The sequence below is a fragment of the Microcebus murinus genome, chromosome 13 (assembly GCF_040939455.1).
Source record: "Microcebus murinus isolate Inina chromosome 13, M.murinus_Inina_mat1.0, whole genome shotgun sequence".
Classification (NCBI taxonomy): Eukaryota; Metazoa; Chordata; class Mammalia; order Primates; family Cheirogaleidae; genus Microcebus; species Microcebus murinus.
In genome coordinates this window covers 62,488,434-62,516,354 of record NC_134116.1, presented here as the reverse complement: position 1 = coordinate 62,516,354, position 27,921 = coordinate 62,488,434, and the positions used below count along the sequence as shown (strand labels likewise).

At 48.8% G+C, this 27,921-nt stretch overlaps 1 protein-coding gene across 3 annotated transcripts in view; it reads left to right on the top strand.

Moving 5' to 3' along the window:
- The window catches only part of FAM124A (family with sequence similarity 124 member A), a 66,867-nt gene extending 44,055 nt beyond the window's left edge, over positions 1 to 22,812 (top strand). The window contains exons 4-5 of one of the 3 annotated variants that reach the window (XM_076009441.1): positions 15,118 to 15,202; positions 21,338 to 22,812. In XM_076009441.1, coding sequence (XP_075865556.1) covers positions 15,118 to 15,168 — 51 coding nt within the window. In that variant the 3' untranslated portion in view covers positions 15,169 to 15,202; positions 21,338 to 22,812. The other 2 variants (XM_076009440.1, XM_020290382.2) reach the window with 2 other exon arrangements.
- The last annotated feature ends 5,109 nt before the right edge of the window (positions 22,813 to 27,921 follow it).

The window sequence follows — 27,921 nt, the reverse complement described above, 5'->3', positions numbered from 1 at the left end:
TTGTCTGGACTCCTGCTTTCATCATGCGGTAAAAATGAGACAGCGTACAGGTAGGTTTCTATTAAACAAGCACAGTCATGCAAATCTCTGCAAAACCACAGAGTGTTCATCCTCTGTCAGTCGTGCCTGCTTTTGAGCCACATTTAATTCTGCCCTATTCCCTGACAGTGGGAAGATTCAGGTGTCCCTTAGCAGTTCCTTGCACGGGAACCTTGACCTTTTGCTGCTCGTAAAGCAGCACCCGCAGAGGCTTCCTTTTCCATGCAGATTCAGACAGCAAACGTTCTCACCAAGAGCATGTTCTCAAATAAGACGGAATTTACAAGGTGGCGCATACTTAACCAAGAAAGAAAATGACATTAGGACACCCAGGGGAATTGGCCTTTGGGAAAAATAAGATAGAGATTTTTTTTTTTTTTTTTTTTTTGAGACAGAGTCTCACTTTGTTGCCCAGGCTACAGTGAGTGCCGTGGCGTCAGCCTAGCTCACAGCAACCTCAATCTCCGGGGCTCAAGCAATCCTCCTGCCTCAGCCTCCCGAGTAGCTGGGACTACAGGCATGCGCCACCATGCCCAGCTAATTTTTTGTATATATATTTTTAGTTGGCCAATTAATTTATTTCTATTTATAGTAGAGACGGGGTCTCGCTCTTGCTCAGGCTGGTTTCGAACTCCTGACCTCGAGCAATCCGCCCGCCTCGGCCTCCCAAAGTGCTAGGATTACAGGCATGAGCCACCACGCCCGGCTTAAGATAGAGATTTTAATTAATAAACATTGTCCCGCTGGAAGCAGCCTCCATACCCAAGGACTTCCTTCTCTAAAGAGCCTCCTGACTTTTTCTCTTATTCAGCCACATTCAAATGATTGAGAAAATCAGTTTGTCTCTCCAGCAGCCAGCGGGTCAGCTGCGACAGCCCCAGGCGCACCTGGGCCTTCTGGGGCCGCTCCTTACCCCACGCCAAAGGGGTGACTATCGTACTAAAGCTCCCGTTACGTGCCAGGTGGCGGCAGAGCAGGTGCTGAGCACAAGCCTTGCCCGGCAGCGGCAGAACAGCACAGAGTCCCGGGGCTGGGTTGGGAGTCCAGGGGACAGTGGAGCACACAGCAGCAGCCAGGGTGAGTGTGTCATCCTCCAGGAGGAGCCATCTCTGCTTAAACCGTCCTACCCAGGATTCAGCTAGGCACCCCTGGCCGTAGTAAAGTGTGGAGCTGCTCCAAACTGAAGTTGCATGATGACAATGGCCATGTGAAGTGTGAGCTATAGAACCACACCTTGCCCAGTTGCTGCCTAACAAGCGCTTTGCATCGTGTTTGAGGATCCACAACTCGGGCTGTCAGAAGTCTCAACTGCTGCCGTTTACCTTTAGCTCCTAACAACCTGGGAATTTCAACATGTGCAAAGTCCGAAGGGAGAAAATAGGATCAGCAAGTCATTGGGACAAAAGAAAAACCGAAAACCACACACACAGAATTTAGAGGCCGAGGATTGAAGAGAGGGTCAGGAATGCCGCCGGACAGGGAATTCACAGCAAATCCTCAATATCTAAATCGATGATTGAGAAGAAACACCCGCAGGTCACTAAACATGTGGCTTATTTGTCCTGAGTCCTAAGAAGTGAAAGACCACCGTGGTTATCTTCTAAACGTTCTTCCTGCCTCCAGGGGTCCCTGCGTCCAGTCTGTCCCCTTTGACCCTGCTGCTGCAAATCTGACCATGCCGCCACCTTGCCATAAAGCTCCCAGGTTTTGAAGAGCAGGTGCTCATATGTGCATGTGACCAGGACCTGCTGTGACAGGACTCCTCTGCTGTCTCTGGGCCCCATGTTGCTCTGGTACAAACCTCCATCCTCAGCTCAGGCCGCTCCAGTGCCGAAACGCCCTCCCTGTACTCCGCCCACTGCCCTCCTGCAGGCAAATGCTGCTTCAGCCAAGATTTTGTCCAAGAATGACTTCACAAGGCAGTCTTTTCTTCCCTTCGCCCCTGCTGCCTCACTGCCTATGAAGTTGGCCACTCCCTCCTTTGGGCCCCAGCATGCCCCACACAGGCTTGAATCATGCCCCACTTTGTTAAACTTGAACGTGGTATGGTTAATTCTTGGGAGCTAAGGCCACGTCTTATCAAAATAAACTACTCCTGACCCTCTAGACCTTTTTCACATCAAAGAACACATGGAAAATGACAATGATAATGTGTATCAATATGTAGTACAAGAAGCCGCTTGTGAAGGAGTCAGCAGCCACACACCTTTAATAACCCATCCTACACACACCAGTTGAGAAGCTCTGTATAAAAGACCCTCAGTTATTGCTGGGTGAAAAAATAAGCAAATTAGATTGTCTGTAGGATTAAGAGACTTCTGGAATTGGGCAAATAAAGGTCTTCGAAATCAATAAAAGGAATGTCATAGAGAAGAAGCAGAAGGATAATGAGGATGTGGGTTTCTTGCCCATGTGGTCAAGGTCTGCTTGACCAATATGGCCCTGGGACTTGACTTTCCATCACTGCTTTTCATGCCCGGGCTCTAACCAAACCAAACTGCACACCCTTTGCCTGCCTGCCAACACCCAGCCTCCCTCCCCAACACACCCTGTCCCCACCCAGGCCACCCTGGGAGACAGCTGCCCATCCTCAAAGACTCACCGGTGGGGCCACCTCCACTGAAGACCCCTTTGCCCTGCTGGGTGGGTATGGTCTGTCACTCAGCACCCTTTATTGTGCCTGTCATCACATTCCCTGGTCTCAGTTATTTCTTTTTGTCTCCTACTTTTCAATGAAATGTAAGTTTCATGTGGTCAAAGACTGCCTCTTTCTCATTGTAGTTTCCCTTCCTTTACCCATGAGAGGTACAATATCACATTGAGCTAAGCTTCCTACATGGCTGTGAGAGAACAAGGTTCCTGTTTAACTGGGGCCAGGGGTGTTTGCTGTCTAAGGCAAGGCCAGTGTGTCATAGCCTGCTGGCTGCCACGGAATATCCCTTGTAATAAACCCCAGGCAGAAACCTTTTCTTATTTCAGGGCTTCATGAATCATGATCCTATGCCATATCAAGCTACTGCCCCCAAACCCATTACTTAATTGAAGCTTTGCATCATATGGGTGGCCTGTAGGCTTGGACACAGACCAGACGCAGACCCAGGTGGAAACCTGCAGTGGAAGAGAGGTCCCCAGTGGCATGTGACAGAAACAGTCTTCTGGTGAGCTGTGCTGGGACTGGTAGGGCTGGTGTGTGGCCCAGGGGGACGGAGGGAGGTGTGACAGCGAGAAACTGCTCATCTCAGCCTGCAGGGCATCTGCGGGTACAGTCAGTAGGCAGCAGCTTTCTTTCCTGTACACAGTTCCTGAAATATACAGAGGATCAATAATTCCCAGCACCAAGTAAATAAGTGCTCATCTCCTGACAGCCCCTCAGTCAGGGCAGGTTCACTGCCTAGAACCCCGGGCCACCCTAGGATTGTGTCCTGGCAGTCACACGTGTCCTGGAACCACGTGTGGATCTGATCTGAAATTGTGCGTATTCCTCCCAGAATGCTTCCATCCTCCCATCAGTAACGTTTCCGAACCGCGTCTACCAGGTGGGCATGTGATGATATTGCGGTTGGAGGGAAATGTATAGCCTTCAAGCATTCTTTCTGCATTGCATGGTGATTTTTGTCTCCATAGTCGTGCCCAGCCAGGCCTTTACTCTTTTGCTAATTTGCTGAGCGCCGTGATCATGTGTACTTTAGGAAGTGTAACTCCAAACTGTGATGAGGACCTGACTCCTCCCAGCCCTGGGGGTGACTCCTCAGACTGGGACGTCTGTCCGGTGCCCCTCAAAGCTCTGCTACCTCTGTCTCTAGAGTTTGGAGAATGACATTTCTGGTAATGCTGTATTGCCGTGACATTGCTGGAAGCTTCCAGTGGTCGGAAGCGGTGTTTTCTGATGCGTTGAACACTGACCCCCCACCCTGCGCTGATGTGGTCTGCCTCTCCCCACAGGCACAAAGGGTGCACAGGAAGGCTCCCAAACCCGGCAGAGCGCACCACTCCTGCGGGAAGAGACCTCATTCCATCCCTTCACCCTGCGCCCCTGCAGCGAGCCGCACGTCTGGCAGCGGCCACCAGCCCCCGCTCAACGGTCCACACCTGGGGCCCGGCCGGACAGGCCAGCCTCCTGGGCACCAGCAGGAATTAGCCGGACTCGCCAGTGGCACCCCCAGCCCTCCCTGGTCTTTCCAGAGAAGCAAGTCCTTGTTCTGTCTGCCCACGGCAGGCCCCTCCCCAGCCTCCGCAGCTGAACCACAGTGGTTTGCAAACACAGCTGCCCCAGGGCACAGGGCAGCGGAGCGGAGGCACGGCCACCTCCTCTCCATAGACGACTTAGAGGGGGCCCAAGAGACGGACGTGGACACAGGCCTGCGGCTGTCCTCCTCAGACCTGTCTGTGGTCTCTGCGTATTCTGCCCCCAGTAGGTTCTGCAGCACCGTGGAAACGCCCCTCCCTTCCGAAAGATGCAGCAGCCGCTGGTCCGCGCACAAGGATTCCAGGGAGGGACCGCTGCCCGCTGTCAGCGGGGTGACCGCAGACGCCTGCTGGGCTTCCCTCCCTTTCTCCACCAGAGGGTCTTCCAGCTCCTCGGTGGCAGCTGGCGCGGCTCCTCCGTCTCCCAGCGCCTCCTCCCGGCAGCCCCCTTCTGATGCTCCCAGAGTGGAGCGGGCTGGCAGAGACCTGCCGCTACCCCCAGGGTCGGCAGGTCCTGGGGACAACGACATGGAGGAATTCTACATCTGAACACCCTCCCTGCTCCTCTTCTCCAGACTCACAAACTCAGACCAGACACACCAGTGGAATTATCTGTTTCCTAATGATCTGTTTCACAAGGATCATGAACAAATTTGCCTACCACCCGTTTTTAGCTGAGAGGTGGTGTATTTCTAGAGAATCAGTGGGAAAATACCGGCATTTTTATGCAAATAAATTCTCAACAAAAATTTAAGTTGTAAAATATATTTTTTGAATATTCAGCATTTGAGATATGGTTTTAGTGGGCTTATACTATGTAAATGCTTCATATAATTACTTGAAATGAAAAGAAAGCTAGTCAGCCGGAGCCTATTTGGCAATTTTTCATGGTGTGAAGGTAAAACAATTAAGGCCAAAATGTTGGATGCAGGAGAGATACTAAGATACTGTGAGAGACAGTGCACAATAACCTGAAGCACACCTTACTGCATTCTTCATCTGTATTTACACTGCCAGCATCGGTGACCCTGAGAATTGTTCAGTTCTACTTACAGTAGAAAAAGTCAGCTTGATAAAACAGCTGTAAACACATAGACTATGGGTAATTCCTCACTTTGAAACCATGCAACATCTGAAAACTCTGGATATACACAAAAGTGGTTAATGTGCTTTTTAAGGATTTAGCATGAGTAACAGACTCTTGGTGTATTTAAAATGTAACTTGAGTTCCAAAAACTCAATTTACATATCCGTTTTCAACATTCACTGGAATGGATGAGCGGCTCTAGGAGACCACTCCACTACCTGAATTTATTTGGATCATTGAGGAAGAATCGTTTGCTGGAGTTACAGAATTACAAGCTAACTAGACATAATGGGTAGGATGTCTTAAGATTATTCAACTTTGAAAACCACAGTGTAAGGGATATATATATATATATATATATATATATATATGACAGGAGCCACATTGGATCTGTTTTCTGCAGTGAACATGCATGGTCATACATTGTATGTTTTACATTTAAAAATAATTGTGACCATTTTGCTGGCATTTTGATTGCACAGATTAATAAATGCCTCCCTCCCCAAAACAGAAAACTTTACAGGAAAAGCTCTCCTGAACAAACACTAGTGCCCTGCTAGCCTTACGTGACTGCACTGGGAGCTCTAATTAAAGCTGGAGCGGAGCCTGATGACCTTGGCGTTTCCTGTTGTCTGCTTCTGTCGCGCGTGTGAATGGTATTTGAATCTCACTCCCTCCCACCCCAGTAAGGGTATGTTTACAACTCCAACCTCCGCAGTGCCAAGTGCTGGCACGGGGGGAATGTCAAGCTGTCCCCAGATACCATTTACCTTTGGGGAAGAAGAGCATGGGTTTGCTGTGCTCATTCCAGTCGCGTGTCCTTCACCTAAATTAATCATGGCAAACTGTTCGTCTCTCTGGAGGTGCCCACACCAGCCCAGACGCAGCCATAGAATCCTTTCCAACACGGCCCTCCAGGCAGCTGTTAACATTCACCAGCCTTAAGCTAAAGCCTCAAGTCTGTGCCATCCTTGTAACGAGGGCCTTAAATCCTGCCCCAAACATCCTAGACTTCCCAGGGCTCAGAATTATAATATTCAGGGCAGGGTGCAGAGGCTCACGCCTGTAATCCTACCACTCTGGGATGCCGAGGTGGGAGGATTGCTTGAGATCAGTTCGAGACCAGCCTGAGCAAGAGCGAGACCCCATCTCTACTAAAAAATAGAAAAAAAACATTAGCTGGGCATGGTGGCATATGCCTATGGTCCCAGCTACTCAGGATGCTGTGGCAGGAGGATCCTTTGAGCCCAGGAGTTTAAGATTGCAGTGAGCTAGGCTGCCACATGGCACTCTAGGCTGAGCAACAGAGCAAAACTCTATCTCAAAAAAAAAAAAAAATTGTAATATTTGCTCCAATTTAAATAATTAAAAATATATAGTCTCTTCTAATTCAGGACCAGGAGTAAGCAAACTCTCTGGAAAGGGCTAAATATTTTAGGCTTTGCTAGTCATATAGTCTGTTGCAGTTACTCAACTTTGCTATTATAGCATGAGAGCAGCTGTTGGTAAACTGTAAATGAGTGGGTGTGGCTGAGTTCCAATAAAACTTTATTTACAAGTACAGCTGGTGGGCCAGAATTGGCTCAAGGGTCATAGTTTGCCAGCCCTTGGGCTAGACTGCTGCCTGAGGCTGATTCAAGATCCCAGCCACAGTCAACAACACACAATCGAAGTCTGCAGCCCACTGCTCCTGTGGTGTGTCATGCCATGAAAATGGGCTCCTCAGGTCAAAGCAATGATGACAGAACTACAGGTCCCAGAACAGTAAGGGGCTTCAATAGCTGATGATGAAAAGTAACGTGCTGATATTAGGGAGAAGGAGACAGTAAGTCAGAAGCGAGGACGCAGCCTCCAGTGCACAGGGCACAAGCCCAGCAGTAGCAGAAGTCAGTGAGGCACGAGCGAGTGGACCGACAGCCAAGTGACGGCTGCCTCTGGCTTCATCCTGAATCACCGCCCTTGTTTCAGTGTACACGCCTGGCCCTGAGCTTGCTGTAGCGCCCAGCTCGGATGGGCCCCCGTCCCGCTCTTTCTCAGTGACCTGCCCTCATCACAGCCCAGGCTGCCAAACTGAGTGACCCCCAGGATGTCAGAGACATCATCTGAAAGCAGGAAATGCAAAACAACCCCAGCACACAACGGGAGAAGGGAAGGGAAGCCCACTGCAGGCCACAGTCAGGGGCTCCTGTGCAGTCACTCCCTGGAGGAGGAGTCAGAAGAATGCATGTACCACGGTCTTCCCTTTCATGCCTGGCCCCCCACTCGCACGCTCCCCATGGCTCCTCGCACTCCCCAGCGGGTCCTGACCCCTCTGGAGTATCATCCTGTCACAGAGGCTGGCACACTGCAGGTGTTCATAAACTTTTCAATCACAAACCTACTGAGGTCATCTCATAAATTATTACTTCTTTAGATTAGGCTCTGTGATGTAAGAAGTCTAGATTTTAGCCCTAGTTTTGGTCACTTAACAGAACCCAGGCTCTTGTGTCCCGGGCCTTGTGTTTCCCCTTAGCGTTCCCAGGGGGTGTATTAGCAAGTGCCCTGTTCTAGTCACATCCCATCCCTATCTGCCTCTGTTCCAAGTAAGAAGCCCTCAAATTCCTGCTCACGGGCCCACGTTGGCCTGCACTGAACACCACCGAGTATCTCCTTTAAAAAGCAAATGTTTCCCCGTCTGTCCCCAACTGTCATATCAAGTCCTACAGAAATCATCTTGGATCACCTCGATTGGTTAAAATGAGCATGAGAGGGACTGGTGGGGGCACAGAGTGAGCCAACTGCAGAGACTTTTGTCACAGTTGGGGGTGCGTTCAAATAAATTGGGTTTTTGTATTGGCTGCTCCTTGAGTCCCCGTCCCCAAGGGCATGGGGACAGTCACAGTGGAGTGTGTTGAACTGTACCGTCTCACCCAGGTGAGACCAGATGTTGACTTGTGTTGGGACGACCCTTAAGCTCCTGGCCTGTGTCTTCAGCCCCAGTTAAATCAGGAGCAATGCAGATATCTTGCTACTTTCTATAGTGAATGAATTCTCCAATCCATTGACTAAGAGGCATCTGAATAGACTCAGAATTCCTGCAAGAGATTTTTAGGGGCAAATAAAACCAACTTTGGAAAGCTTCTCCCTCTCCAAACCCTCCGGACAGTATCACTGAGCAGGTCTGGCATCGAGCCCTGGGTCCGAATTGCAGGAGAGCAGTAGGAATAGCTGAGTACCTTCCCCTGCCCTGCCCAGGCCACATGCCCCAGGTGTCCAGTCTGGACATAAATGCCACCTCATCATTCGTAGGGGTCCACTCCTCTTCAATTCTCTGGAAATATAATTGATCAGGTACTACAGAAGCTTGAGAAAATAACATGCATAAAATAGATTTTCAATGGAAACACTTTTTCTCACTTAATTATCATAACAAATGGATTCACTTCGGGGTCAAGAACCTGAATTTAAAAATAGTATATAAGTACATTCTTTCAACTTTTGCTGAAGGCCTTTTTCTAATCTTGGGCATAGAAGTCTATTTGCAAAACAGCTTTAAATGATGCAATTCCTCTGAATGAATAATGGAGGCAAGCATCAATGGTGATGTCGGCACACCTGGGTCTTTTTAACAATGACTTAGAGGTGGTGATAACTGTTGTCTAGTGATGTGCTCGCTATTAGGAATGATGTATTCATTTCAGGCAGAAGTCACATTTGGTGAAGGTGAAAAGGCTCCTCCAGTGACAATCTGTGATGTGGTCTCACCTCCTGTTGTCTGGGGCTGCTTGGAAAACTGGCACTTCTTGGAAACCCAGACTGCAGGTTCCAATTGGGCGTGGTCCCACCCATTGGAAACATTTGAAGTATTGATCTTATCAGCTGAGCATCTGAAAGAAGCCACTGTGGCTTCCTTAGGTCAGCTTTGCCCAGTTCTTAGAACTAAACCCAGAGCACTTTGGATTGGAGCCTTTTGAATGTGTGTGGCACAGCCCAAGAAATGGCCCGCTGGACAGAAGCACTGTCAGGCCAAATTGCATCCTTAATGCTGGCTGTGGGGAAGCTTTGGTGCCACCTGCTGGCCGCTGTGCCCAGGAGGGTGAGCGGCTGCCCTTCTCGTTGAAGAAGACGCCACCTGTATGAACGGGAGGGAGGCGCTTCATTTATTAATCCACATTTAACTGTGTATGTTAATATCTACAAAAGATTGAGGCAATTTAAATTACAGTGAAATAAGACCATGCAAATATAGAAGCAGGGCCAAAAAATAAAAGAGTCTACAAATATGTCAACCATAAAGAAAAATGTAACAGCTGTGGTTGAATTTCCTGGAAGCCAAAGCAAAAAGGGAAAGATGAGTACTTTGCAGTTCTCATTTGTGATTGAAGAATCTAGAGGCATTGTCTGCTTTTGTGGTAATTTTTAGGTTGCCTTGATGTAGTTCCTCAGAGGAAACCAAGGTTTTCTTGTACAGACTGGTAAAATCACTTTCTCTTCAGATTTTCATTGGGGATTTTTTTCCGTAGAGGGACTAATTTGGTTCAAGTCTGTGGCTTTCTTCCTTGGAGGATGGATATTGACAACACTTGGAGGAGAGGCCGTCTCTGTAGAGTTTGGAAAGCGAGGGGTGGGTGATGAGGTTACTTCAGCCTCAGAAGCTGGCCCTGCCCCAAGTTCAACCAAGGCCAACACCATCCATTACCTTCCCGGGATCCCGCCTTACTTACCAGGTAAGGTGTGTCTGATGCTAATGAGGGCAGAAGCACGAGACTAATGAGGAGAATGGATCTCCTTGCAGGGCCTTTGCCCTTGGCAGAAGTCTGAAGACTGAAAATGCAACCTGTCGGAACAGAGGAAACTGACTTGTGCAGCAAGAGACTTCTCATCCTATTTCCACTCCAAGAGTTATGTTCTACTTCCTACAAAATGAGCCTCCTGTGCCCAATACAAACTAAATCACCTCGCGCCAGGAGCTCTGGAATTCTCCTTGGCCGTAAAACTCAGTGGCTGTCTGGGCCCGTGTTCATCACCTGAGCTGGTTCTGCAGACCTCGGTGACCCGCTCGCTCCTTTGGTCTGTTTCAGAGCTCACAGCCCTGCCACCACCGCTTGCCAGGAGCTGCCGGGGACCGTTCCCTCCGCCCAGCTTTGCCCTTGCCAGACAAGGTGAACCGGTGACAGCCATGGAGGTGAGCACTCCCGGGCACCTGGCAGCAGGCTCAAGACTGTGACCCAACCACAGGTGACTCTCCCAGGGAACGCTGCCTGGTCACGTTCTGTCCTGGGTCTAACCCGGCCTTTGTTCTCAAATTCAGTAAATGCCAGAGCTTTCCGCCCGGTGTGTGCTGCCCTTCCTTGCCTGTCCCGCGTGCTGGCCCTGGCCCCTCTTACACATTCGGCCGCGTGTTTGGGTGCTAGACCTAAATTTCGGCTTCCTGCCACATACCCATGATTCTGGGTTTCCCTGTGCCCCCAGATCAACCCACACAAGCCACCACACACACTTATACACAAAAAAGGACCAGCTCCTCCTCTGGAATTCCTCAGTTCTGTTAATGGTTTCTTCTCTCTCTTCATTCACATTCGGACACCGGGAGTGAAGGCCCAGGACAGCCTAGTAGAAGGGAACAGGGTTTCAGAGTCACACATACCCAAGTTCAAATCCCACCGCTGACACTCACTAGCAGGGTGACCCCAATCAGGATAAAATGTGAAATATATAAAATGCCCTTGACCATGTAGGATGATGTGGAGAAAGATTGCAAAAATGTGTGTCAAAGTAGAATGGCTTTTGCTTCCAAGTGGTAGAATCATGGGTGGTACTGGTTCTGTTTCATTTTCCTTTTGGAACTTGACATAGTTTCTATGATAAGCATTGGTGAATTTCATAATTAAATGGCAAAGATAATAAAACTGAAGAAACTCACCCCTTCGAGTGTTCTCCATCTTCACGTCACATCTGGCCTCTCCTGCTCACCCGTCCTCTCCAGGTCTCTGTCTTTCTGCTCCTCGCTTCCCCTCCCGCCCCGGTTACACAGGCGGTATAGACCAGTGGTTACAGCAGGTGTCTCTTAATCCTTCACCTGAACAAGTTCCTTAACCTCCTGTGACTCAGTTTCCTCCCCTATAAAGTGACATTCAAATACTCACTTCACCTCAAAGAGTATCTGTCTTCATGGTGCAGAAACTGCCTTCATGGAGCGCTGCAGGCCGGCACCATGAGGACGTCAGCAGGACAGCCCGAGAGACCAGCGGCCCCATCCTCATCCTCACCTATCATGCGATCCTCCTAGACTGGGGTGTGTCCTGATTTAGGGGAAGAGGTCCCCAATTATGACTACAGGGAAAGTTCCTGATGACACACAGGACGATGGCTTTGAGTCAGAATTAGTTTGATTTAAAGGAAATGCAGATGTATTTTTTGCACCCCTGATTTTGTTGCCCGAAAGTGATGCCCTCTGTCATTATGAGCCAAGTCATCACTCTCTTGGGCTGTGGCCATAGACTCCCAACTGCTCTTCATGGCCCCAGCATCAGCCCACTCCTGTCCATCTACACACAACTGCCGATTATCATCATCATTATTATTATTATTATTATTATTATTATTTTGAGACAGTCTCACTCTGTTGCCCAGGCTACAGTGCTGTGGCATCAGCCTAGCTCACAGCAATCTCACACTCCTGGGCTCAAGCGATCCTTCTGCCTCAGCCTCCTGAGTAGCTGGGACTACAGGCATGCACCACCATGCCCGGCTAATTTTTTTCTATGTATTTTTAGTTGGCCAATTAATTTCTTTCTATTTTTTAGTAGAGATGGAGTCTCACTCTTGCTCAGTCAGGCTGGTTTCTGACTCCTGACCTTGAGCGATCCTCTGCCTCGGCCTCCCAGAGTGCTAGGATTACAGACGTGAGCCACCACGCCCGGCCTAATTATTCTTTTTTAAGTGCTTTGCACACCCTCCAGCCAGCACCCTCTCATGGCTCCCTCTTGCCAACCAAGTAAAAATGCCCCGTCCCAATGCCCCTTCACCACCTGGCCCTGTCACCTTTTCCATCTTAGCACATACTATTCTATGCCCCAGCCAAATAAGCTCTCAACTCTCCACTAAACATACCTTCTGCTTTCCCACCTGCAGCCCAAAGCTCAGGCTATTTCTCCAACTCACCCTCTCTGCCCACAACTCCTACTGTCCGCCAAAGTCCAGTGCAAACACTGCCACCTCCAGGAAGCCCACCCTGCAGAGAACCCACTCTGCCACCGTAATGCACTAGTACTTGGTTGTCCCTGACTCAGGATGAATTACAGGTTACTTGTAATTATTTAGGTATAAGGCTTATCTACCCAGGAAAATTATAAACTAGTCCTTAACCCAAAATAGTACTTCAATCAGTAAGATATGAACGTATGGCTGCCTGAGTGTGGCCTGGTGGGCCGCCTGGCAGGTGTGCTTTTCATTTTTGCCTTCCCATGCCAAGGCCCCTGTCCCGGTCAGCCTGCTTGTTTCACGACATCCAGCCCAAACATCCTGAAGGGTCTCAGGGGAGAAATCACACACAGGGAGGAGAAGTCATGAGGCCATTACTGAGATGCCCGCGTTTACCTTCACCTCGGCCGTTTACCTTGTATCTAGGTTCCAATCCTACTGCCTTCATCCTTCTGGAATACAGTCCTGCCCTTTTTAGCCTGTCCATATGGAATTTTCTCTCCTGTTCCTTCCTCACCACTTTTTAAACTTTAATTTTTTTTTCTGGGCCTTCAATCCCCCTATGATGTATATCTGAGTCATTCTATCCATACCCACTCGTAGATCCAGTTGCTCCCTGGTTTGGACCAAGAGTAAGCCAAGGCTGTTACCTGGATCCCTGGGATATTTCTTGTCTTTGCTGGCATCTGGGGTTAAACACTGAGGACACTTGTTTACAGAACCTTTTTCCCATTTAGGATTTACCCACACTCCCCTACAGACATCCTACGTGTACACAGCTATTTTTAAACTTTTCACCCACAAAACTCTTGGCAAAAACACAAACTGAATGGATTCCAAACCCAACAGGCTTGGAGCTACATGTTTGAGAAGGAGCATTAGGATGGCTTGACTGCACCCGTTTGCGCTTCAGTGTTTGAAGGTTCGAATTATAGTATTCAAATTATAGTATTCTATAGTATTAGAATTATAGTATTTCAGGACAAGGCTGGGAGTTCAGGTATTTGACATGTTTCTCTGCCTCAGACTGGAGGCATTGTCACTTTTCGAATTTTCCCTCGGTGTCAGCCTTCTGTACCTGTAAAGCCACATGTAAAACATAAAACAGCAAGTGGGGTCCTCCTACGTGAATGAGGACTGTTGATCAGGTATTTGTATAATTTTTTGGACAACTCCAAATGGAAATGGGACAGTGCACCCAGAATCTCAGTGTGACAACCACTCCACTGGCTGTGCAATTATTTAGCAGTTTTTAAAACCGAATGGCAGGCTGGGCGAGGTGGCTCACGCCTGTAATCCTAGCACTCTGGGAGGCCGAGGCAGGTGGATTGTTTGAGCTCAGGAGTTCAAAACCAGCCTGAGCAAGAGTGAGACCCCGTCTCTACCATAAAATAGAAAGAAATTAATTGGCCAACTAATATATATAGAAAAAAGCTGGGCATGGTGGCGCATGCCTGTAGTCCCAGCTACTTGGGAGGCTGAGACAGAAGGATCGCTTGAGCCCAGAAGTTTGAGGTTGCTGTGAGCTAGGCTGATGCCACGGCACTCACTCTAGCCTGGGCAACAAGGTGAGACTCTGTCTCAAAAAAAAAAAAAAAAAACAAAACCGAATGGCAAATCAGCTGAAAGGGTGGGACAGTGCCCCGCATGTGGAGGCCAAAGAGTGATGGAAGAGGGCAGAGGCCGGCCAGGTCCAAGGTGTGCCACTGCCTCTCTGTGCTCAAGCTCTGGCCTTTCTTTTCAGCACATCCACGTCTTTGAGGCCACCTTCCTCCCAGGTCGGTCCCGCCTTAGAGGGGATCAGCAGGCCCAGATCTGTCCTGCGAGAAGGGGCACCATGAGACCACCCGAAAGCATACCGTAAAGAGCCTCCCTACACAAGGCAGATGGGGCAGGCACTCCCGCTGCAGTCACAGCCCAGTAGGGAAAAATAAAAATAAAAAACAAAGGAACAAGAGAAAGCGACAGAATCTGTGACTTGGACCACACCATGATCCTGTTTAAAGTCCTTCAACGGCTTCCCATTGGCCTTGGACTAAAAATCCAATTTTCTGTCCCGAGGCTGCAGAGGCCTGCGTGCCCCGCCCCGCCGTCTCCACCCAGCCTCGCCTCTGCCCCGCCTGTCCTTTGTCTTCCAGCCCCACCGAAGCCCTCGCGGTTCATCAGCCTCTCTGCAGGACCTTTATGGGTGCAGTGCCCTCCGCCAGGGTGCTCCTCGCCCCGCTCTCTGCTTCCATAGCCCCTTTTTATTCCTTCCACTCAGCTACAATGCCATCTCCCCTAAAAGCCCTACATTGACCATCTGTCTGTCTGCCTGGCTACATATCCATGTCTCCACCCTCCCACGTGCGTTCCCTTCCCTCCGTTCCTCTCATTCTCCATCGCAGCCTGCACCCTCATGTTCTGTATGATACTAACCGTAATTTGTAAGTACCTATGAGTACCTTTACTGTCTGCAAAGTATCCAGCCAGGTACCGTTCTCGTACCATATTAACAATGCTGGATACTTTCCAGACAGCCCTCGTCTATCTGTATATTGCATTATTTTTGATCTGACACCCTGACTATGACCCTCTCCACGACAACAGAGGCTGCGTCTAATGTACACACCGTTGTCTTTCAGGGCCGGGCATCTAGCGGGTGCTCAGGAGGTATTTGTGGAAGGGATGAATGAATGGATGCCTACGTGAATGAGGACTGTTGATCAGGTATTTGTATAATTTTTTGGACAACTCCAGAGTACATGGTATATCAGATTCCTTTGTTTCTAGGGATCAAATGTTACCTCCCAAAGCATCCACCTGCTGTGCCCCTAGGGAATTCCATCCCAGCCTTCACTGGGGCTCCCATGCCTTCCCCGGGGATCACACCGTAATACTGGCTTGTGCAGCTCCAGATCAAGGGAGGGGCTGGCTGGTCCGTGGTGGCAGCCACTGGGGCGACAAGAGTGGAACCCTGGTCTGTGTGGGACAGGCATGTGCCTCAAGCAGGCTCACAGAAGGCCCCACAACTGTCCCCATCCCACCGCCCCAGATCCTGCTGTTACAACATGGAAGCATAAAAGCAGAGCCATACCTTTTAGTGGTTCGTACTCTTCCAGTAGAAACAAACCTTTACGCGTGCACGTGCCCTGCACTAAGTGACCGCAGTAGTACAGGTAGGAAGCATCCCGCCTCGCCCCAGGGTGGACAGCAAACCCTACCTGGGGGACCTAGGGAAGGCTTGCCCAGGAGGCGAATGCCTGTGCTCGGTCTGGGAGAATTCGTGGGAGTTCAGGATGCCGGAGGAGAGAGACACGGAGTAGCTTTGGTGATACCAGAAATGTTGGTGAACATGAGGGGAGAAATCCTGGACCCAGCTCTTATTTTGAAAAAAAAAAAAAAGAATCTCCAGTGAGATTCTGCCTCCTGCCTTCATCAATGGATATCGAGCAAACCCGCATTGGCTGTTGGCCCGAGGGTCGCAGAGTGATCGCAAAGGCCTCTGCTCGCCGTGGGAAAATGAATGCAGAGAGAAATAGGCATCAATTTAACATTCCTCGGAAAGTCCTTGTAAAAGAGCAGAGTATCCAAGATACCCTCCAAAGCCACTCAGCGTCACAGGGAGACCAGCACCACGTGCGTTCACTTGGTAGTGGACAAAATGATCTTGGCTGTAGATCAAATTTACGGTGAGGTTGAGCTGTGCTTTTATGTGCTGAATGCATGCTGGAGAGTACACGGGGCCTTTCTGGAAACTGCCCGTTACTGTGTATGGAACTTGCAGCATCACTTTGCCGGTTGAAATTACTCCAGCTTTATTGCTCTTACTTTGCTTTTATGGGCTACTGTTCCTCGTATCTATCCTTCATTCACCGCTGTGCCCTCAGTCAGCAGAGAAACCACCCTACCTCAATGGACCTACTGAAAAAGACTCTCCATGTTAATAATGATTAAATAAACAGCCAGCATTTATTGAGAACTTGGTGTGGCAGGCCTTTTGCTAGGCACTTTATGTGAGATCACTATATGATCTCATTCTACCCTAAATGTAGGAGGTTGTAGTTATCACCACTTTAGACGCAAGGAAACAGGCAGAGAGAGGATAAGAAATTGCCTGAGATCACACAACCACCCAACAATAGACTGTCATCATGTGTTCATTCATTCTTTCTTTTAAGTAAACACACTGAGTGTTGTTAAGTTGCATCAGAACATGAGACGCTGTATATAACGTGAACTTTCCCCCATGGAGTTCACCGTACAGCAGGTGAAGTAAAACAACGCACAGGTGTCTAGAAGAGAGAGTGAGGCGCGTGACAAGGAACGTGAGCACTGTATTCTTATAGGACTGGGGACTCCTTCCTGCCAGGGCAAGTGACAGCTGAGCCGGGCTTTGAAGGGAGGTAAAATTTTAAGAATAAGATGTGAGAAGGCCCTTCCAAGCAGGAACAATTCTTAAGCTCCCCCAAAATGAGAATAATAAAACCAGCACATCCAGTATAACCTATTTTATTATAATTTATTATTTTGATAATAAAATGCATTTTAGTTATGTATTCACATATTCCATTGTAAGCACAAGTCACAGTCCTGTTCTTCTCAGAGACGGCACTTGAGTCTGGTGGAAAACATCCGGTAGGGGTAGCACAGAGTTGTTTGGGACACAACTCAGGTTTCCAAAGTCTTAAGCAGATTCTAATAAAACTCTCCCTGTTGACTGGGTTATGGTCATTGGCAAACTATAAATTGTCTTCCTGTAAATGGGAAAGTCCTGCTTGTCGCAGGTGGAGGCAGGAGCGTGACTGCTTTGGGGGTCTGAACTCTGCCTTTGAAGGGCAGGCAGGAGGACCCGTGTGTGAAGATCTGCCAGTATGAAAGTCAAAGTTACAAAATTCCAGGCCTGCCCATGGTCAGTTATCGCACTCAGGGCCACATAGTCCCTCAGGGCTACAAGTGTCCTTGTCACACTGGTGATTCAACAGGGATACCAGCTTCACTTCTTCCCTCTGCAATCAGGGGTGGGGGGGAGCCTGGGCAAGGGGATTTGGGGGCCCCCTCACCTTCCTAGTTCGGGGTGAGAGAAAGAAAAAATGGGACTGAGCCTCTCTTTCTCCTGCCTTCACTCGCAGTCCGGAGCTGAATTCTACCCCCAGTTTGATGATTGAGCAGAAAGAAAGAGGAGAGAGAAACAAGTAGAGAGGTAAAGAGGGCAGCAAGGAGGATGGAAGAAATAGGAAGTTCCCACATGGGAATCAAAGAAACTCACCCCTGTCTGCCCCTCCTCACCGCTGTGGTCCCCAGAGAGCAGGGGTGAGGCTGGGCGGGGTTCCGGGCATCTCTCGGAGGGCTTCCCTCAACACTGTGCCTTCAGCACCTTTACAGCACTTTGTACCTGCTTTGGTTTATTGTCTTTTTTGCAGTGGTGTAACAGACTTTAATTCAACATAGATGCTCTGAAAACAATAGGTTAAAGAAAATAAAGTTGGACAAGCTTGATTTTGAATTTACAACAAAGCACACCAACAGTCACAGGCCAATTTCACAATTGCCTCAAAAACGCACAGTATAGCAATGACATGCAAGTAATCTATATTAAAAAATGCATACAGTAATATTATTATATTTCTGGGGGTCCGTCACATCCTCCAGATATTTCTACCTAAAGCCAGGTTCCTCTGCTATGTCCTGCCAGCCATGTGGCTTAGGGTTTGACCTGGTCTCCCTTGCTGGCTCTGGTGTTTTAGGTTATTTTACATTGTGTGGAGGAAAAAAAAAACCTGCTTTGGTTTAAAGGGGAAAGGATATATATCTCCACACTACCCCATGTGGGCCATGGGGACGGGTATTTTAAAACTCTTGTCACAAATAAGGATAATTGGACACAGAAAGGAATCGCAATGCAGCCAAGATCAGACAGTTTATCAAAGTCAGATCTGTGACATTTCTAACTAGGTCGCTGGATGTCAAACATTCTCAAAACAAAATGAGTATGAACTTGCTGGATTTGGCAAGTTACGGCGTTCATCTGGAGTTGGGGGGGTGGGGAGAGGAGTGGCGGGAGGAAAGGAAGAAGCTGAGTCCAGCTGTGGCGAGAACGCACACAGCAGACAAAGTGGAACACGTAGACAAAGGAGCCCCTGGCCCCACACGTGGAGTTCAGCCTTCGATGAAGGCCGTTTGTGCAGGTCAGCGCTCGTCGCAGAGCTCCCTCAAGTCATCAGTTTGTCCAGCTTTTCCTCAGCTAAGTACAATCGGTTTGGGGATGTATTTGATTTTGTATCCCCAACATCGCGTCTTCAAAGCAACGCGAAAATCCTGTCTGGATTTTCGTCTGCTCGTTTAATTACCCTGTCTGAGATTCCGTCCTGCATCGCGTCGCCTCTAGACAGTGTAAAGATGGCACCGTAGTTAAGACAGTCCTGCTGAATTGCAAATGTCTCCCGTGCACTTGGCAACGCGCTGCCCTGCCACAGATCTCTAGCAGGGCACCAGAAACCAGCATGTTCTCAACGGCTGAACCAGAAATAGCCCAAGAGGATATTTGCACCAAATGGTGAGGGAGGCCGGGGGGAAGATTTAAACGCTGAGGGAAAATGTGTGATGAAGGAACACAGACATACGAGTTAATGGAAGCTGTTTTTATATTAAACGGAATAAAATAATGTATTTGCAAAAGCCTTGGTGAAGTCATGCCTGACACTAATGTTTGTATTCTGTGTCCCTGATCCATTCCAATTACTATCTTCAGGGCTACTATAGCATTAGCCTAATTAGAGCCAGTGTCAAAGCCAATGTCCAGTGTTGAAAGGCCATCCCACATTCGGGAGAGACAGCGTTTAACCCCATTTCTGGATTACAGAGGATTCCAAATGTCCTATGGAACGGAAGAGTTAGAAAGCCATCTCTACAGGAGACAGAAGGAGGAGTTTTTATCTCCAGCCATGTCCAACCCTTCATCTTGTATGTTTATGGCAGAAAAATTCTAAAATAATCTAATAGGTTAAAGGAGGGAATGTACGCACACCTCACTGGAATAGCTACCCTTTCATTCACTGAGTGTCAACTATATGCCAGACATTGTGCTAAATGCTTTACTAACATTCTCTTTTTAATCCTCAGAATAACCCAGTATGATCGGTTTTAGGATATTTATTTTATCCACGACAGAAGGGAGACTTGGTGAGATTGAATACGCTGTCCAATGGCATACAGCTAATTACTAGCTGTGTCAAGTTTCAAGCCCAGATCTGTCAGATTGCGAAGACCTTGCTCTAAGTCACCATGCGGTCCTGTCTGCCCACCATTTGGCTTGAAGTCGTTCTTTGCTGTAAACAACAGAACCTAGTCTCCTAATTGTATGTAGAAAGAAATTTGTGAAAGGATGCCGGACGGATCCCGGAGTCTCTGAAGGGGCAGAGACCCAGGCCTAAAGGCCACACCACCAGGAATCAGGTAGCCAGGAGGGAAACCAAACTGCTCTTTGGGATGTTTCTAGCAGAAATGCCACTGCCGCTCTGACCCACGGCTGGTCCTGGTCATGCCTGGGACTGGGTATCAGATTCTCCACTAAAACTGCCCTGGAAAAGCCAGAAGTCTCTATAACCACACAGTGTACCCCGCACTGCTGAGGTTGCTCACTTTCCATTCAGGTCCTGGGCAAATGCTTCCCATTAAGTCACATGGCTGCACCTTGTTGCAAGGGATTCTGGGAGATGTAGTTTGGAGTGTTTTTCTTGAGACTCATGGAATCTGTGGGGCAAAAACAAGGTACACAGAAAGATTTAAGTCCACTATCATCAAGCATTTCCTGAGGACCTACTATGCACAGAACATGGCACTAGAGTCAAGAATCTCAACCATGAGGAAACATGGTCCAAGAGCTGGTCCTTGGAGGTGTGGAATCTGAGGATAAAAAGAAAGTGGTCGCCGGGCGTGGTGGCTCACGCCTGTAATCCTAGCACTCTGGGAAGCCGAGGCGGGCGGATTGCTCAAGGTCGGGAGTTCGAAACCAGCCTGAGCGAGACCCCGTCTCTACTAAAAATAGAAAGAAATTAATTGACCAACTAAAAGTATATATACAAAAAATTAGCCGGGCATGGTGGTGCATGCCTGTAGTCCCAGCTACTCGGGAGGCTGAGGCAGGAGGATCGCTTGAGCCCAGCAGTTTGAGGTTGCTGTGAGCTAGGCTGACACCACGGCACTCACTCTAGCCTGGGCAACAAAAGTGAGACTCTGTCTCAAAAAAAAAAAAAAAAAGTGGTCAGCTGCCCAGGGCAGCCCATGTAAGGGTCAAATAAGCAGTCAGGGAATAGACGGGCCTGGAGTTCAGATCAGAGGCCATCTCCATGAATCGGGACATCAAGATGTGATGATAAAAAGACAGGACCAGATGCTTTGACCCTGAAAGACACAGAAGCCATCCACAAGGCAGAGGAGACGTGGGTGGAGGTCACAACCCTCCCCAGCCTGGCCTCCGGGTGCTCAGGGCGGGGAAGAATGATCACATCCCACATGGGGCGGGGCGGGGTAAGGATTCCACTCTGGCCAGATGGTAGAGGGCTGAAGGTGCAGGAACGTCCTGACCAAAGAGTGGAGTTTCCCTAGAGATTGGGGCAGAGGTGGGGCAGGGAGGAAAGGCCATGGTGAGGGACGCCTCTCAGGGCCTGCCAGCCCGCACCCCAAGCACAGAAATAAGGAAAAAACTTCAGTAGCTTTGAGGGAAATTCCACGCACACTACTAGCCTTGATAAGTAAGCAAAATGATAGTAACTTAAACAGCAGCCCCCCAAGCAAGTTGGAGTCACAAGGCGTTTTGGTTCCCTATAGAAACTAAAATGTACCATCTTACCATATGCTATTGAGTTGTTTTTCAGAAACCCAGACCCCCCCCACTAGATGGAAAACGCCATGACTGCTGTCACGTAGACCTCAGAGAAGGGGGAACTGAGAACTGAACTCTGACCATCGGTCCTCGGTCTACATCTCTTCCTGAGGGGCCTGGAGAGAGTCCTGCCCACAGGCCAAACCTTAACCTTCCTCTCTGCTGACCCCAAGTTTTTAGTGAAAGCCTTGCTTCCTGAACCAGTTGCAAATCAAAAAATCTCTGGATCCACCTGTGACCTGTAAGCCTCCCTTCCAGACAGCCTGCCTCTTTGGGCCAAACCAATGTATAACCTCCATGTGTTGATTTATGATTTTGCCTACAACTTGTGCTTTCCTGAAATGTACCGTTGCCTTTAAAAACTCTTGCTTGTAAGTCATTGGGGAGTTCAAGTGTTAAGCGTTAGTGGCCCATGCTCCTTGCTTGGCGCCATGCAATAAATGTCTCACTTTCTTTTGCTGCAAATTCCAGTGTCGCTGTTTGACTTTTTCTGCGTGCTGCGCAAGCAAACCCAAGTTCAGTCCCATAACAATGGGACAAGGAGAGAATGCGCAGAGCATTGTGACCATGAGAGCGTGGAAGAGGACAGATGTCCAAAGGGGTCTGCATTTTGGACAGTGGCCTAAGGAGGTAAGCTTGTAAGATTGTGCCAGGTAGGTAGGTATGAATTACAAACAACAGGACCCACTGTGGCTGTTTAAGCAGCAAGTATTTGCAAAAGAAAGTATTCAGATCATGGACTCTCTGGAAGGGCCGAAGGGTCTGCTTGGGGCTGTGCAGCCAGCAGCCATGCCCAGACTCCAGCCCTCAGCTGCTGCTTTTCGGAGACAACCTTGCAGCCCTGAAAAGAAAGTGGAGTCCACAAGGTACCATCTCCCATTGCTCTGATGTAGCCACATCTCTTTGTTGGTGCCTTTGTCACGTGCCTGTGACCTGGCTTCCAGGGAAGACTGAGGAAACGAGTTCTGCCTTCCCCCTTGGGGAAACAGGATAAATATTGTGGGAAGGGGTTACTGAGGGATCTAGATAGCCACATTCATAACAAATGTCCCCCACAGGGGCACTGTGTGAGCTGGCCTGTTGTGCCCGCCTAGGGCACAGTGACACTGGATTTGGCTTTGCATCTCCTGACCAGGAAGCATCATCTCCTGCAGCCACAGAGAGAGGCTCATGGGTCCCGGATTCCAGGTGGGGGGACTTCTGGGCAATTGGACCCGGAGGAAAACTGAGCTCTGAAAATATGTGGCAAGTTTACTCATCCTGAGGTCTAAGTGACCAATGATGCTTATATGCTCCTTCCCAGAGATACTGGGAAGTTTGGTGGGAGGGGGACAGGAGTGTACTATTTAAAAATAAGTCACTCCCTTGGAGCCCAGGTGGTCATGTGACCCAGTTTTGGCTGTTGGGATATAAGCAAAAGTCAACTCGGGGGGATTCTGGGGAAGCTAGTCTTTTGTTGACTGCAGGCAGGCGGTCAACGAGCCACTGCCAGTTGACTAAAAGGGGCAGACTCATCCGGCCACTCACTTTTTTAAAAAATATTTAGTTTTTAGGCGGGGTGTGGTGGGTCATGTCTATAATCCTAGCACTCTGGGGGGCCAAGGCAGGCGGATCGTTTGAGCTCAGGAGTTCAAGACCAGCCTGAGCAAGAGTGAGACCCTGCCTCTACTAAAAAAATAGACAGAAATTAGCTGGACAACTAAATATATATATATATATATATATATATATATATATATATATATATATTAGCCAGGCATGGTGGCACACGCCTATAGTCCCAGCTACCCTGGAGGCTGAGGCAGGAGAGGTTGCTGTGAGCTAGGCTGACGCCACGGCACTCTAGCCTGGACAACAGAGCAAGACTCTGTCTCAAAATAAATAAATAAAATAAAATAAAATAAACTTTTTAGAGCAGTCTTAGGTTCACAGCAAAATTGAGCAGAAGGTACAGAGCTCCCCATGTACCCCTCCCCACACATGACAGACTCCCGGCTATCAGCATCTCCCAGAATGGTACACCTGTCACAATTAATGAGCCTGCGCTGACACATCATCATCAGCCACAGTCCACAGTTTGCATTAGGGTTCCGTCTTAGTGTCGGACCTTCTGTGGGCTTTGACTGACATGTAACGACATGTGTCCACCACTGTGGAATCGTACAGAACAGCTCACTGCCCTCAGCACGCTCTGAGCTCCTCCTGCCCATCCCTCGCTCCCACAACCCCTGGTAACTACTGATCTCGCTGCTGTCTCCACTGTTTGCCTTTTCCAAAATATCACATAGTTGGAATCATAGCCTTTTCAGATTGGCTTTTTTTCTCACTTAGTAATATTTACATTTCCTTCACCTTTTCATGGCTTAACATCCCATTTCTTTTTAGCGCAGAATAATATTCCGTAGTCTGGAGGTACCGAGATTTATTTATCCATTTACCTACTGGCGGGCATCTCAGTTGCTTCCAAGATTTGGCAGCTATGAACGAAGCTGCTGTAAACATCTGTGTGCACGTTTGTGTGTGGACATAAGTTTTCAACTCATTTGGGTGAACACCAAGGAGTGTGATTACTGGGTGGTGGCCCATTGTTTGTGCACCTTGCCTGTTGTCCTGCTTCCTGCCTGCATTTGGGGGGGGGGGTGGCGATTCCCAGAGGAGAAGCCATCCTGCCACCCTGGGCAGGGTTGCTCCTTGCTAAGGAAGTGGGATCTGGATGCCAGAGGAGACCTGGGTCCACAGTGGCTACCTTGGGTGGCTGCACCATCTCTGAACTGCCCACACCGGACTTTTGGTTACAAGTGAAAAGCAGGTCCCTTTTTGGTTACGCTGCTGTGGTCTGGTTTCTGTTTGCAGCCACGTTTAGTCCTCACTGGTACGGAAACCTTCTCAATGTTCCTGAAATCATTTGGAATTAGCACCTTGCGGGCAACAGGCTTGGTTCTTAAAATGTTGCCAGCTTAGGAACAACAGTGGAGGTCCCCCCACCGTTTTTTTTGTGTGTGTGTTTTTTTTTTAATTCTTGATTTAAATTCCATCTGCGTCTTGAATCCTTTACCTTTTATTTAAAATATATGCCCTCCACCCCCCAAGTGAATCTCAAAGAAAAGAGAAAATGCATCGCCAGTGTTTGAGAGCTAGGCCCCTTCCTTCCTCATTAAATCCCCAGTTGGGAATGTAAAAACACCATCTGCATTTTAGTACCTGCTGGGCAGAAGATGTGCATTCTGAGCAGAGAATCCATTTGCTTTCATGAGAGAGGGTTTTTTTTTTTCCCTTCCTGTGAAAGTCCTATTATAAAAACAATTAGTCTCCTTGAAGGATTTTGTTCTGCAAAAGAACTAATTCTCTGCACAGCTGCTCATCCCTAAAAAGGGCCTAAGTACCAGAGGGAGGGTGATCCTGACACTTCTGTAGAATCTGTTTCTGGAGCCAGATCCATCTCGGCCTAGGTGGGAGCCCTCCTGTCCCCCTGTACCTCAGGAGGAGTGAGGCTGTCCACACCAGGTGTGGATCCTGCCCTCCCGGCCTCCTGCCACCCCCACACCCCCGGAGCCAGGGAGTCAGGAGACAAGCCCAGGCCTCCAACCCATCTGCGCTGCTCAGTGGTCCAGGGCCCCCAGTGGCTCAAATCCAAGGGGAGGAAAGGTTCAAGGCCAACTGCATCATGTTGGGGAGCAATTCTTCAAAACCCCCCAATACTTCAGTGTGTTCAGCAGCTGCAGCTCTTATTAAAATGGGCCCTTTTCGACATATTCAGTGCTGTTGGGCTATGCAATTTGATTGAGGAGGCTCAATTTATGAAATATAGACATGAAACAGATTCTCTTTTTAATATACCAATATGTTTTGCCAAATTCAACTTTTCTGCTGAGTAGCAGGCTCCCTTAAGGACATTTCAGTGCCATTTAATAGCTTTTTGACCATTTTCTGTTATTAAGATAGTCTCGTGTTAGTTACCGAGCATTCGGCTCGTCCGGTGGTTTTAAGTCTCAGTCCTGTCTGACTCACAGTCTCCCTGACCGCGTGCTAGGCTCGGGCCGGGCACTTGGGGTCCGTGGTGTGCTGGTGGACGGTGAACTCCAAACACCCGTCTCAGCCTGGGGGGTGGAGGGGAAGCACCAGTGTGTAGGTCTTGATTATTCTTGTGGTTAACTCTTCCCCCCGTGGGTGAGTTTCCAGCTGTCAAGGGGACGCCAAGCAACCCAGAGTTGGGAGGGGACAGGCACAGGCAGCTCCTGCAAGCTGATCACACCAGAAGAGCACCATGCGGAGGCCATGGAGGGAAGTGGCTCCCTTTCCCGTCCCCTCCTCTGGCCTGCTCTTCCGGTGTTAGGGCAGGGTGGAGAATAAGAAAGCCAAAGACACCTTCGATTTGAGCAAGTACACGGGAGTGGGACAGAGGTCACTCTCCTCCTGTTATTGGTGATTATCACCAGTCTAACCTGCAGTCCCAAGCCCTGCTTGCCGGGACCACAACCGCGGGCAGCTCCTCCAGCCACTGATAGCGACCCTGTGGCCTGGCTGCCCCTAGATGGTGACTCTGCACCACCAGGAGAGCCTCTATGTCTCACTCTGCAGCCTGGCAAGCTTCAGTGCCCGGTTTTGTCTGCCCCCCTGGGCCTGGGCAGGCACATTTTCTATACACCCTAGAATGGGGACCTTGTGTGGGCAGTAGGAGCCCTCTGTTCATATAGACCAGACCTGAGCAGCAAATGCCATGGAGGAGCAGATATCCAGCCAAGAGACAAGGGGACAGGACAACACTCTCTTCCATGAACCTGCCTCTGCCTCCATCCTCTGCCCCCATCCCGGCCCAACACTCCCCCCGAAGGGTGGCCTCTCACCCCCTTCTTCCAGCAGCCTTGGACATTCTGGGAGGTGGGAATGACAAGGCCACAGGGGAGCTGGCTTGCCCAAGAGAACACAAAGTACTTAGGGTCTTTTGTTGCTCTGTGGGCTGTAGCTATGACTTTGAAAAAACAGAAAAGATGCCATAGGGAATATATTATTACCAATGACACTTGTAACACTCTTTAGAACACACAAAAGGCTTTCCTGTATCTTGCCTCATTTGATCCTCATAACCAGTGTTCTTTAGACTTGGGTCCATATACTGCTGGGGGTCCCCAAAGACTTTTTAAGGGGAAAATGCTGGACATGGACGGTTTTGAGGGAATCCGTGTCCAGCTCTCAGCTCTCCTCTGCCGTCTTCCTTCCACTGGTCTGCTGAGCACCCTTTGGTGGAGGCGTTAGGAGGGTCCCCTCTCCCATCTCCCCTTTTCTGATTGCTTTCTCCCACATTACAAGAGAAAGGCCTGGCTCCCACCCATCCCAAACCTTATATTTAATTTTTTATTTATTTATTTATTTTTTTTGAGACAGAGTCTCGCTTTGTTGTCCAGGCTAGAGTGAGTGCCATGGCGTCAGCCTAGCTCACAGCAACCTCAAACTCCTGGGCTCCAGCGATCCTTCTGCCTCAGCCTCCCGAGTAGCTGGGACTACAGGCATGTGCCACCATGCCCGGCTAATTTTTTTATATATATATATATATATATATATATATATATATATATCAGTTGGCCAATTAATTTCTTTCTATTTATAGTAGAGACGGGGTCTCGCTCTTGCTCAGGCTGGTTTTGAACTCCTGACCTTGAGCAATCCGCCCGCCTCAGCCTCCCAGAGAGCTAGGATTACAGGCGTGAGCCACCGCGCCCGGCCTAATTTTTTTTTTATAGATCACCATGTGCATTTTAGCCCACAATTCAGAAGAGGTCCAGAGAACTGACCGACCTTGCTATTATAAAACGCCTTCCACTCCTATCAACTTATTTTAGTGAGCAAGGGTGCCCAGCACTGAAATCCACAAACATGAAAATCAGAATGCAATGGAAGCTAATTCTATGCCATTGCAGCAATAAATAATGTCCTTTCAATGGACATGTTTTAATGCCATTAAGAAAGACATTTCCAACAAAATCAAATTGGCTTTTTTTTCATTATTTATCAAAATTTATACTATCCATTGTTTTGGGCAGTTGTGCCCTGGCCAATAAATCATAATAATAACAATTCAGAAGAAATGTTTATAACGGGCCTTATGGTCACAGGAGATGAATTTTTTATGTTCAACTTGCAGTCACATTTGTCTCAGAAAGTACCTGAGGCCCTTGGGGCGTGCACTTGGCTGCCCGTCCTATGGCTGTGTCTGCTCTCTGTGGATGGCAGGCATGGTTTCCCTTCCACAGTACACCCTCACTTTCCCAGCCAGCTAGCAGCCAGGGCACAGCCATGGGACCCATGTCTGGCCAAAGGGACCTAAGGAAAGTCTGCCAGGGAATTCCAGGAAAGATTTTCCTCCCTGATAAAAAGAAAAGAAAGAGCTCCTTTTCCCTTCCTGCCTTTGGATAGGTGAGAAGACGTGAGGCCTGGAGCTGTGGCAGCCATCTTATAACCATGAGGAAAAATCCAAGAGAACTGAAGCGAGGGTACACCAGGGTCTTGACATAATCAAGTTGCTAAACTAACCCTGGAAACACCTACCTCCAGATTTCTTATTATGAGA